This window comes from Austrofundulus limnaeus, unplaced genomic scaffold (assembly GCF_001266775.1).
Source record: "Austrofundulus limnaeus strain Quisiro unplaced genomic scaffold, Austrofundulus_limnaeus-1.0 Scaffold569, whole genome shotgun sequence".
NCBI classification, from domain to species: Eukaryota; Metazoa; Chordata; class Actinopteri; order Cyprinodontiformes; family Rivulidae; genus Austrofundulus; species Austrofundulus limnaeus.
This window is the reverse complement of record NW_013952971.1, coordinates 125103-137569: the sequence shown is the minus strand read 5'-3', so window position 1 is coordinate 137569 and position 12467 is coordinate 125103. Positions and strand designations below refer to the sequence as shown.

Genomic DNA, 12467 nt, shown 5'->3' with positions numbered 1-12467 from the left:
GTCCATGATTGCCTCTCCTTAGCCCATTGCAGTCTTGTTCTTTATTGTTTAGGTGTCAATGATGGGTTTCTTTTAGTTTTCCTATATTGAAATCCCATTTCTTTTAGGCCATTTCTTACAGTTAAGTCACATACATTGGCTCCAGCTTCCTCCTGTTCATGCGTCATCTGTTTAGTTGTACTTTATCGGTTTTCAAGACTAATGGCCTTAAGTTGTTTGTCTTGATGCTTTGATGTCTTTCTTGGTCTACCAGTACGCTTGGCTTTAACAACCATTCCATGCTGTTTGTATTTGGTCCATATCTTGGATACAGCTGGCTGTGAACAGCCCACATCTTTAGCAACCATGCGTGAAGAGTTACTGTACCTTCTTCAAGAAGGTTAACAATCCTCACTTTTGTCTCAAGAGACATTTCTCTTGTTGGAGCCATGGTTCTTGCCACWCCACTTCGTCCAGCAGCYCTCSAAGGTGTCATGACTGCAGGTGTTTTTAACTGCAGACTAACGAGCAGAACTAATCTGAGGCAGGTGTCCATTTAGGGAAAGGAAATTGACTGGGTGTGTCCTTGTTTTCTACCTCCAATTTGAGTGATTCCATACTTTTTCCTCAGAATTGAGTGATTCCATTTTTGTTTCCCTGTGCTTGGTCAATAAAAGTAACATTCACTGACTTCCACAATGGTTTCTCTTCATTTCTTTGAATGTTCCTGAAAGCCATCATGTTACACTTTGGAATGACCTTATTATTGTATCATGTTTTTGATCTGAGTTTGTTTAACAGAATGAAATGTCTGAATGAGTGCTCATCCAAGACTGGTGATTCCATCCTTTTTGYCAGGTTTTGTATCTGAACTCGTTAACTGTCTGTCAGAAGTCAAAATATGGCTGAGCAACAACTACCTGCAGTTAAATGCAAACAAGACTGACAATCTTATCATTGCCACTGATATAAAATTACTGTAATCAGGCAGCACCTTGCTTTTTTAACTCCTTCAGTGAAAAATAGTCTCAGAAATCTGGGTGTTGTCTTTGATAGTTCAATGTCTCGACACTCATTGTAAAACTTTAGTTCGTAACTGTTTTTATCATTTAAGGAACATTTCAAAGCTGAGATGTTTTGTGTCACAGAAGGAACTAGAGATGGTTGTTCACACTTTTATTTCTTCTCGTTTAGATTACTGTAACTGCCTTTTTACATGTTTAAATAAATCCTCCTTGACTCTGCTTCAGTCTGTGCAGAACGCTGCAGTGAGGTTATTAACAAAGACCCACAGGAGAGCCCACATTACACCTGTTTTAGCCTCTCTGCACTGGCTCCCTGTGACTTTGAGGAGTCATTTTAAAATTTTGGTTCTGGAACGCTCCCCCTCTGTCCCTTCGCTGTTCAGATTCTTCTGACTCTTTTAAGAAACATTTTAAGACATTTTTTTCAGACAAACTTTTAGTTAATGTGCTTTTTGTGCTTTAATTGTTGTTTTTTAAATTATATATTTGTAATCTAATTTAGTGTTTTTAGTTATTTTGCTCTCTGTTAAGCACTTTGTGATGTTTGTGGCTGTGAAATGTGTTATATAAATAAAGTTTACTTACTTACTTACTTACTAATATTCATTTTATTTTTACTTAAATGTATTTAATGACATATTATGTTTTTATCACTCACCTATGCCAGTCAGATAGGGGTTGATGGACCTCCAGACCCCCACACTGCCTTTCCTGAGACGTTGGCCGATGGCGAACTCCAGCAGTAGGAGAGGCATTCCTTCCAGCACCAGTAAGATCAGGTAGGGAATCAAAAAAGCACCTGAAAATGTGTGGTCATCATCAGATCATTAATAGAAATATTAGCCTTTTTGACAATTCAGATGCTTTAAAGTGTAAAAATGCTCAGTCTAAGCAGGGAAACTATGCTTATTTTATATAGAAGAATATACTGGTGTGTTTTGTCTCTGCTGGTGTGTTTGGCAGATTTTGCGTTAAACATTTGTCCAAAGTCCGCACGTGCCTACAGGCCTGCTTTTATGAGCTATGTTGCCTCCAATAATGGCAAAAAGTTAAACAAAGATCTTACGTGATAAGTTAAAGTATGCGTTAGGATGACTTTTGGCTACTACAGCTCCCAGTTTAAGCTCAGTATCTGTAAACTGACCTAGTTGTGCTTACAAAGAATTTTTCTTTTGTAAGGGTTTTGGCACACATTTCATTCTGAAATTTTTGTGCTATTTAAAAATTTATATATAAAAAAATTTCAGCTCCTTTCTTTTATGGTATTCTTTAGCTATTTTCAACCGTTTGTGCTTCTTTCAGCTAATTTATCCTTTTATGCTTCTTTCATCTACTTTCTGCCAATTTCGACTGTTTCATGTGTTTTAGCTCATTTTTGGCTCATTTGAGTTTTTCTCGCTAAATTAATTAAAACATATCTTTCAGCATTAAACAGTCACAGTGCATTTTTGCATTAAATGCAAACTTTATACTAATTTTTGTGTTTGCTAAGTTGTAGCTGTCGTTTTGAATCAAGTAGGCTTCAGAATATTGATGAGCTGCTATGTACATTCAGTGCATACTTTCTAAGAGGTTCATTAAAATATGTTTTGTGGTTCATGAGATATTTTGCTAACAGACAAGTATACACTAAAAACTTTTACAAAAACTTTATTTGCAATCAGGTGTTTCAATTGTTTTCAAGAAAGTAATTTCAAACAGCCTTATAAGAATGTCAGGATCTGTGGCTCTTTTATTTACAATTTTATTGTAATTTTCAACATTTTGATTTGACTGCACGACTAAACTGAAAAAGCAAATCTAAAGCATGGATTTTTTTATCTGAGCTTACCTCCTCCATGAGTTTGACACAAATAAGGGAATCGCCACACGTTGCCAATCCCAATGCAGAAGCCCACACAGGTTAGGATGTACTGGGCCTTGTTGTCCCACTTCGGCCGGTCAGCGACCTCCTCCTGCTCCATCCTCTCCAGATCCTCATAGCTGGGGATCCGTTGATCCAAACCCGGGTTGGAAAATACAAGTTTCATGTTGACTCACCTGAAAGTGAAAGGACTGTACTTATATAACACCTTTCTATCCATCCTGGACACTTTTAGTGCTTCACACTACAATCTGTGTCCTCATTCACACAGCACTCTATCAGGTCTCAATCATCTATGGAGGCTAATCAGTGCCAATCACATTCATACACTGATTGGACACACATCAGAGGCATTAGGGGTGAAGTGTCTTGCCCAAGGACACAACAACTGAGACAGCTGGAATAGGGGATCGAACCGGCGATCTTCCAGTTCCAGGATGACTCCCCTAACCACTCTGCCACAGCCACCCAAGTAGATACAGTATCAAAGTGATGGCTTTGGATGGCTCTTGTGCAGACAGATGCATGTTTATGATCTTTTATTGTTTCAGTTCATAGTTTAACAAATGCATACGTTAACATGTTTATAAAGAGGCCTGTGAACAAATTAAATAAATATTTATAAAATCACACAATAAATCTTTTTGATACCTAACGGAGAAATCCTGTGTTCTTTATTTCAGTGTATTGATCATTTTGATGCATTATTGAGGTTAAAAGCACGGAATGTGCAGCAACAGTCAATGTGCCAACAGTATGGGAAGTGGATTTATATAAAGACATCTGACGCTTACTTTATTTCTGAGGCACTCAAGCTGAGATGAGCTTAAAGCATGAGGCAAGATGTCCGAGAAGTCAAGCAAGGAGAAGAAAATCTTTTTTAAATCCTCACAAGTTGGTGATTTTAAGAAGCCAAATGGGGCAAACGTAGGGAGGTTGAGCCTGCATTCTAAATGCATTTAATGACTAAACAAGCACCAAAGAAAAGCAAAAAACTTCAAAGCATGTCGTGAAATGTGAACCAAGGACACCAAGGAGTCGCTAAATAAAAACAAGAGGGTTGGTTACACGGGACAAGCACAAGAAGTACTAGAAATGGGGAAACTGAGAAGATCAATGGGCTCCAATATTCAAGAACCCAAAAAACTCCATATACATGAAAACCTATGAAAATAAGACAAAAAATAAGCTGGAAAATACATAAGCCAAAAAAAAATCCCTTAAATTACCAATAATCGTCAACTAGATTCATAAGAAATAGTGAGATATTTGTTTATTTATAGATGTACTGTATATGACCAGAAAAAAATGTTTTTTACAACCTTTTTGACTCATTATAAGAAATATGACGTGCAGAGCAGCAGATTTTACATACCATGTGTTGCCGTTGCTGAGGTCGGTCTTTCAATGGAAGCTCTCCACTCAATCAGATGTGTTAGCAGGGCTTCAGAGGTCACATGGTCTCCTGTAATCTACAGTTACACTCTCATGTTAATAAGTGGCCCAAGACGAAAGATTCTCCAGTTATATATAGCATAGCAGCATGTGGGCCTGTACGTCAAGTCAGTCTACCTAGTATTTACCTTTACTTCTATGAACAAGCTCAAATAGTCACCTTTTATTAGTTGTAATGCTGCACACCTGACTTAATCACTACTTATTGTTCTTAACACAACGTCAAAACTGTTGACTGCAATTTATTTAAGTGAAGTATCAAGGTTTTTGAATTATTTTGTCTTAATAACGAGACAACTCTGCACAAAGCTGCAAGAATGTCAGTATTCTCAAAGAATTGGATATTGATTAGCACAGTTACCTTGTCATCGAACATAGATGATTAACTTAGCAAGGTAAACATTTCAGAGCTGAGACAATACCCAAAGGGACAAAAAAAAAGTAAGGTGAAAAAAGAAGTCTAAAGTGGCACCCCTGTAGGAGGAGAACACGACTCCCTAAATAAGCAGCTGCTCTCTAAAATCATCATTGTGCAACTTCTTAGTACCCAAAATACACCTTGGTACTTCTCTTATGTCCCGAAAGGTTGCAGGACTGTGTGCGGTGCTAAAAGGGTTCGAAACACCATCGTCCCAAAGTTCTTTCACACTTCAGGGACACGCTGGCTTTGGATCAGGATCAACATCACTATGAATAACCTGTACCCTAGTTTTGAGTGGGTCCAGAAGTTCAGCTCAAGAGGTTTTGTTGGACACCTGATACATGGAAAACAAGAAGTTTGAGTTTCCTGGTCCCAGGGCACGCTCGGGCAGTAAACTTCACGGGGTTGAAGTTGGTTTTATCAAACCTGTAAAACATAAAAGGTTCAGATGATGTCATTACATCAAGTAAAGTTGGATAATGTTTCAACTGGTGAGGAACTTTAGACTTTTGCTGTCAAAAAAAATCCATCGTCCTGTCACATGCTGTGGATTTTACCAGATGCTTTTAGTTCAGTGTGTGTGTGTGTGTGTGTGTGTGTGTGTGTGTGTGTGTGTGTGTGTGTGTGGTTCTGCCCAAAGTTAAATGTTAAGTCAGTGCAAGGTCGCCCTCTTTTGGCCTCTCTGATGCACTACATGAACTTGCATTGTGGTAATAACCGAAGCAGGTTATATAATACAGCTTGACCACGTGACCATGTGACCTACTGTACCAACGTCGGGCAAGCGTCTGGATTTAGCATTACTGTACATGTTGGCTAAATAAGACTATTAAATTAAAATAAATACAAACTAAATAAAAACTATTAATGATAAAAGTAACAAAAATGTGTTTAATAAATTAGAGTGTATATAAGAAACTAATGCCTTAAAAAATGTCAGAAAGCTGTGTGTGTTCTGGTTGTGTCAGCACAAGAGAAACAGGAAAACGTCTCATTACACAAATAAACAGATTTTTTTCTTATTTATCTCAACATGGAGGTGATCTGACTACAACTGCTGCAATTTAGAACAAATCACTAAAAATTAAAAGCTTGTTTTGCCTCATGTTTATGTTATATTTACACAGTGTAAAATAATATTATACGTTTGACTATTTTTAAGTTTCTATTAGATAAACCTACTGAGATGGACTTGCGACCTTTCCAGGGTGTACCCCGCCCCTCGCACTGTGACTGCTGGATATGGGCACCAGTGACCCACGTGACCCTGAAAAGGAAGAAGCGTGTACAGAAAATGGATGGATGGATAAACCTAACCTGTTGAGAAGATGGTTAGTTAACATCAGTAGAGACAAGCTTCACCTTAAAGTATCACCAGGTACGCAGTGAACATTTTCTAAGTGTCGACTACATCAGTGTTTCCCAAAGTTGGGGTCGGGACCCAAAGTGGGGTCCTGAAAAGCTTTTCTGAATTAATGACATTTTTGCCTTAGTTGTTACAAAGGAGTGAGGTTAGTATATTTAAAATGGATAAATGTAGTATAAAAATATTGTTACTCACGATGTTTTGTTTACCTGATACAAATGTTTATCATACAAAAATAGTTGGGGGCACAGGTCTCTGCTACTGTTATTTTGTGGGTCAAAAGCTGAAAAGTTTGGGAACCACTGCACTTTGGTTCCCAAAGTTGGGCTTGGGACCCAATTATGGGTCATGAAGCATCTTAGATAATCTCCAGAAATCAATTTAAAGGGTAATAAAATTATTGTTGATGTAATATTTTCCCTATAATTATTACAAAAACACAAAATAAGTAAAAAATAAGTATTTATATTTGTATACAAAGTGTTTAGGTTGTCAAAAAGCCTGTGTTTTTAGGGTTATTAACGAAGTTCGTGTACTCAGACCAGTAATATTTGGGGTCACAACTTTTTGCCATGGATATTTTGTGGGTCAGAGGACAAAAAGTTTGGGAACCACTGGACTACATAACAGGTAAATATTAAATATACTTTATTACAAGTTGAAGTCATAGTTATTCAACTAAATTAAAATTAACTCACTGGCTGACAGTGGAGCTAGTTTAATTTGTTGCTTATATATTTTTCTTCTATCTAGCTGTTTTACATGATGGCTGAATGAAATTATTATAATTAACATTTATGTTAACTTGTTGTAAAAAGATTAGACCAAATTTGTGACAGAGATCCAGTTGGGCTTGGTGTTGATGAAATAGTTGCTTATGCTGTGAGCCGTCACCTTGGACGCCATCTTTGCTCCTCCATGTTGTCACAGATGCTAACAGTGGACAGGATATGCGGGGCTCACTTTATATTTAACTCTGTGGTAATAACAGAGACCTAGCTTCATAAAACCATCCTGGACCAAGCCACGGAGCTGACAAGTTGCACAATATTCCGAGTAGATCAGACTCTGTTGGTGCACAAACACAGCTGCCATAGTGAGTCACAGCAGTCCAGACCTAGAGTCTTTACTGCTATAAGTAGACCTTAATGTCCACCCAGAGAGATCCCTGCTGTGTTTGTGGCAAGTGTTTACATCCACTCATGAGCCAGCGCTAATGCAGCTGTGAGCAGGCTCCACGATGCCATCAGCAGACAACAAAACAAGCAACCAGATGACTTTTTCATTGTAGCTGGTGATTTCAAGCTTCAAAAATCTCCCTAGATTTGATAAAAAGCAAACCATTAGATCACCTGTATACAAACATTGCTGGAGCCCATAAAGCCCCATCCCTCCCCCAGCCTGGAATGCTCAAACCATCTGTTGCTGTTTCCGACACCAGCTTAAAGACCTCCTGCCTGCAGATTCAGTATCTTCAATTTTTGTTAAATAACCTCCCACTGTGCAATGACAAGAGCATGGGAATAAAATAAAGGCAGAAAAAGGGGAAATGCTTGATTTCTTTATTGATGGATATTAAAACATTTCGATCTGCAGCAGGGATGTTAGACAGGAAATGACAAAATATCATTGTGCTACTTTAAAATGATGGTGTTTTTGATCCGAGCTGTCCTATATGCAAAGTAAGAGTGCACTTTCTCAGACGCCAAGGGTGAGGACAAGGAACGGTGTGACTGATGATTTTTTTTAAGTATTTACTGTAGTTGGTCACGAAAATGGAAAAAAATCAGTTTGTTTCTTCCGATGTGCCATCATATAATTAGGCTTTTAAAACTTTTTGCTGTATGTCGTGTAGATCACTTGTTAAACTGAAGGCCTGCGAACTAAATCTTGCCCTTGTTATCATTTTATCTGGCCCCAAAGGTAACGCTTTAAACGTGAAATAGTTCCATGGTTTCTCTTTTAGTCATTGGATTAAGTGCATTCTTCTCATTACCGCTGGCCAACTTTCAAATCAAGAATCTTTGATTTTGGTGTGGAAAGAATCACAGAGACTTGACTCTTGTGTTCTTTCCTTATTTTAAAGTCAAATAATTTGATTTTTAGTTGTTTTTTATCTGATTTGCTGGATTGTGATCAAATGTGACTCCAAGATATTGTAAATGAAAAAAAAAAAAACCAAGAAATTAATGTGAATGAGTCTTTCTAAAGTTAATCCTTATTTATTAGATCATGTATGTTCTAAATGCTATACAACATGGTTTGTAAAAGGTTATTTGCATTTTCTATAAAAATAATTTGTTATAAAAAGTGTTTTCAACAAATATTGACAGAAATTGGCACTTGGCTTGGACCAATTTTGAATTTTGGCTCCTTTGTGTAAGTGAGTTTGACCCCTCTGATGTAGACCTTAAAAAACGTTATTGTATATCTGGCAACACTGAACTGTAAATACTAACCATTTACACTTAGACTAAACAGATTGATTTTGAACACATTTCATTCACATGGCACTGAACCGTGCAAGAAAATATTCCACATTTAAAACTGATCAATACATTTGAAACCCTTTATCTAGAACATAATTTTCTGCAGGAAGCATAGGACAGCCTTCCTAATGCATAAAAAGGTGCAATCATACTAGGAATTCCAGCTATAACAATGATAATTGAAATGATCCATGCAGGGTATTCTACAGAAGCCAGAGCTGGAAACTCCACCTGTAAGAACAAAACTGTGATTAGTGAAAATGCAATGCTGATGATTACAACAAAAATGTATGTGCAATTTAGCTTAGAGTTAGACAGAAAGTAATGCAGCTTGATTTGTGAACTTACAGAGTCAGGGTCCCAGACTAAATAGGTGAGTTTTTTCTGAACTTGAGTCACCAGGTAAAAAACTAAGATAATCAAAACAACGAGAGGACTGACGACTCTCCAGGTAACCTGCCAAAAGATGGATGGCTTTTTTCCAGTCATGAACTCTATGTCCTTGTTAAACCTGCCACACAAGAGAGCATGAGGCAATTACAGTTAATACTATAGGAACTCAAAGAAAATGTCTTGATTAGATATCTAAAAAAACAGTTTAACAGGTCCTCTGGATGGGTACTTCCTTTGTTGAAACATTTTGTCTCTTCTCCAAAAGACTTTTTCAGTCGGAGGAGTTGCAGGTGAACTCAGACTTATAAGCAGTGCCTCCATATGGTGGACAAACAGGTTTAATGATAACCCTCGGAACTGATTGTTCACATGCAAACGAGGACCATCAGCCTAACTAATGATCACTTGTGCCCTGATTATTGCCTTTTGTTCACAGAGGGCTGAGTCATTCTCACAATAACGGCTTTGCAAGAAGGGGACAGTTAGGCATGGAGGTCTACCCCCTTTTCTAAAGCCAAGGAGTTTCTTTTCACCAAAATGGTTTCCTTTACTTCTCTTTTAAACCAAGGTTCTTCCTTATCAAGGATGAAAACATGTTCATCTCTGAAAGAGTGACCACTGGCCTGTAGATGTGTGTAGACTGCAGAGTCTTGGCCTGATGGTGTTGCTCTTTTGTGTTGGGTCATCCATGTCCAGTTGTCCCTTTCTGACAAAGCAGTTATTGTGAGAATGTGTCAGCCCTCTGTGAACACCGAGTGGACATCAGGGCACTAGCGACGGTTGTTAGGCTGATGGTCCCCATTTGCATGTGAACATTTTTGGGTGTCACCAGTAAACACCATGTGGAAGTACTGTTTATAAGGCTGCATTTTTCTGTAACTCCTTAAACTGAAGACATCTCTTGGAGAAGAGATTAAAAGTTTCAACAATGAGGAACTCGTCCAGAGGACCTACTCAACCTATTTTTTCTACCTGGACATGTTGATTGGAAACATTCATTCAGGAACTAACCTGTCAATGCCGTAGATGTAAACAACAGCTATCATCTCAAAAAGACCAATAGCCAGTAGAGGAACCGATCCAGCAAAGGTGTCAAAGAAAGACACCCAATAAAGCCCTGATTGCTGCGCAAAGAGCAGGCAGGCAAAGAAGGAAACCAGACAAGTTAGTCCTGAAAGAAACAGGTGAGTTTTTGTTAAAACCCAACCAAGAAACAAAAAGCTCAATGTGTTTGATGATCAGTAAGGATACCAGTCAGGACTTCATGGGGCCACCTTTTAGGGAATATTTTTAAGTCCTTCAGTGGGACCACCACTCCCTCTATGTTGCCAAACAGACTTGAGAGTCCCAGGCAGAGAAGCATGACGAAAAGAAGGACAGACCAGATCGGGGAGCCGGGCATCTTGGTGATGGCCTCAGTAAAGACAATGAAAGCCAAACCTGTTCCCTCCACTCCCTGAACAAACCAGCAGAATACATATGAGATGAGGAACAAAGATGGTTCTGATATACCTTCATGAAAAATCACCTCGCTGAGAAGTTTGTCCAAGTCGCAGATTGGCATGTCCAGTCTGAGGACAGTGTTGGGATAAGACATGTTCAGATAATTAAAGGCCTCATCGTAGTTGCTGGAGGTGATGTTGCCCTCAGGAAGATCAAATGTATTCATTAATTTGAGGATGTTTCTGGAGATAAAACAGTTCATAAAATTAATATGACTGGACCACTTCAATTCAATCAAAGGATAAGTTTGTTTTTTTGTGTGTTTATAGTCCAACCCAACACAGTTCTCATTATTTGAGGAATTTTATGTTTATCTTTTCTAATCCAGATTTTAGAAGCTGGGTTTTGGTTTAAACAGGATGATTTGGCTGAACAGGTACTTCAATGAATCTCACTCTGTCTTAAAACCTTTTTTTCACCCAGAATAGAAATTTAGTTATTTTGTTGTTTAACTTTTCCTCTGGATTTTCACCCAATTTTTAACTTTCTAACTTTCTATTGTAGAAGTGTTGTCATGTTAGTGGAGCTGGTTAGGAAAGATGCTTGTAATCACAATATCTTGTCTTACACAGGGCCTCAAATTTGTTAGATTATCCAATCTTGGTTAAACTTAAGTGTTTGTTGATTATTTAATTCTTGTTAGAATGAAACAGTGACTAAACATCATGATGTCTTTATCTTTGAATAAAGATAAAGTCTGAATAATTCAGAAAGCTGCAATACACAGTGTAAATATTTGCAAATGCACTGTAAAAATGAAATGTTGGATTTACTTAACCATGTTGTTACCTGGTTCCACTTAACTGAGTTGAGTAAATTCAAAGCAATATACCAGTTTTTTAGCCAAAGAACATGAGCATGTTGCTTTGAATTTACTCAACTCAAAGTGGAACCAGGTAACATAACATGGTTAAGTAAATCCAACATTTCATTTTTAGAGTGTGTTTAAAATAAACTGCACTCACTCACTGATGCAGGCATCATATTTCTCGGTGGCTCTGAAGCCGATGATGGTGTAGGTCACTGTGGCGGCATAAACTGAGGTGAGGCCCGTCACAGCAGACAGGATCACAGCATCTTTAACACAGTTGTTGCTGGAAAGAGCAACATTTCTTTATGTCTAGAAAGCAGACAGACTTTTCTTTTCTGGGAATATTTTACAAATAGCAGTCACTTACTGAACAGGGTTGTAGCTCGAGAACGAGATCAGGCCTCCCCACGCCAAACCAAAAGCATAAAAGACCTGAGCACCAGCGTCCAGCCACGTTGTTGGTTCAGTCAACTCGTTCACCTGTAAGGAAGGAGACAGTGAGAATGAAGTGAGGTGAATTTGTGTAATGGCGTCAATTGATATTTGTGATAAAACAATTAGAAACACACATCTGGCGTGAAGAGAAATTGTATTCCACTCAGGGCACCTTTCAGAGTCAGTCCTCTGATCAGAAAGATGGCCAGCACTACGTAGGGCAGGATGGCTGTGACGTAAACCGCCTGAGGTCAAAACAACAAAATGGTAAAATACAGGTCCTTCTCAAAAAATAAGCATATTGTGAAAAAGTTTATTATTTTCTGTAATGTACTGATAAACATTAAACTTTCAYATATTTTAGATTCATTGCACACCAACTGAAGTAGTTCAAGCCTTTTATTGTTTTAATATTGATGATTTTGGCAAVAAAGTAAAGAAAAACCAAAAACCCCTGTCTCAAAAAATTAGCATATCATGAAAATGTTCTCTAAACGACTTACTAATCGAATTATCTGAATCAACAAATTAACTCTAAACACCTGAGAAAGATTCCTGAATCTTTTAAAAACTCCCAGCCTGGTTCATTACTCAAAACCACAATCATGGGTCAGACTGCTGACCTGACTGCTGTCCAGAAGGCCATCATTAACACCTTCAAGCAAGAGGGTAAGACACAGAAAGACATTTCTGAACCAATAGGCTGTTCCCAGAGTGCTGTATCAA

The 12467-nt window shown here is 38.1% G+C and overlaps 2 protein-coding genes across 2 annotated transcripts in view; both read right to left on the bottom strand.

Annotated features, from left to right (window-relative positions):
- The window catches only part of LOC106530871 (sodium-dependent neutral amino acid transporter B(0)AT1), a 14238-nt gene extending 9744 nt beyond the window's left edge, over positions 1 to 4494 (bottom strand). The window contains exons 1-3 of the mRNA XM_014026581.1: positions 4244 to 4494; positions 2836 to 3044; positions 1663 to 1803 (exon numbers count right to left, since the gene is read on the bottom strand). Coding sequence (XP_013882035.1) covers positions 1663 to 1803; positions 2836 to 3034 — 340 coding nt within the window. The 5' untranslated portion in view covers positions 3035 to 3044; positions 4244 to 4494. The remainder of the gene's footprint in view (positions 1 to 1662; positions 1804 to 2835; positions 3045 to 4243) is intronic.
- Positions 4495 to 7651: 3157 nt separating this feature from the next.
- Positions 7652 to 12467, bottom strand: part of LOC106530870 (sodium-dependent neutral amino acid transporter B(0)AT1) — an 8783-nt gene continuing 3967 nt past the window's right edge. The window contains exons 5-12 of the mRNA XM_014026580.1: positions 11876 to 11986; positions 11674 to 11786; positions 11461 to 11589; positions 10521 to 10677; positions 10244 to 10448; positions 10004 to 10163; positions 8948 to 9110; positions 7652 to 8830 (exon numbers count right to left, since the gene is read on the bottom strand). Coding sequence (XP_013882034.1) covers positions 8681 to 8830; positions 8948 to 9110; positions 10004 to 10163; positions 10244 to 10448; positions 10521 to 10677; positions 11461 to 11589; positions 11674 to 11786; positions 11876 to 11986 — 1188 coding nt within the window. The 3' untranslated portion in view covers positions 7652 to 8680. The remainder of the gene's footprint in view (positions 8831 to 8947; positions 9111 to 10003; positions 10164 to 10243; positions 10449 to 10520; positions 10678 to 11460; positions 11590 to 11673; positions 11787 to 11875; positions 11987 to 12467) is intronic.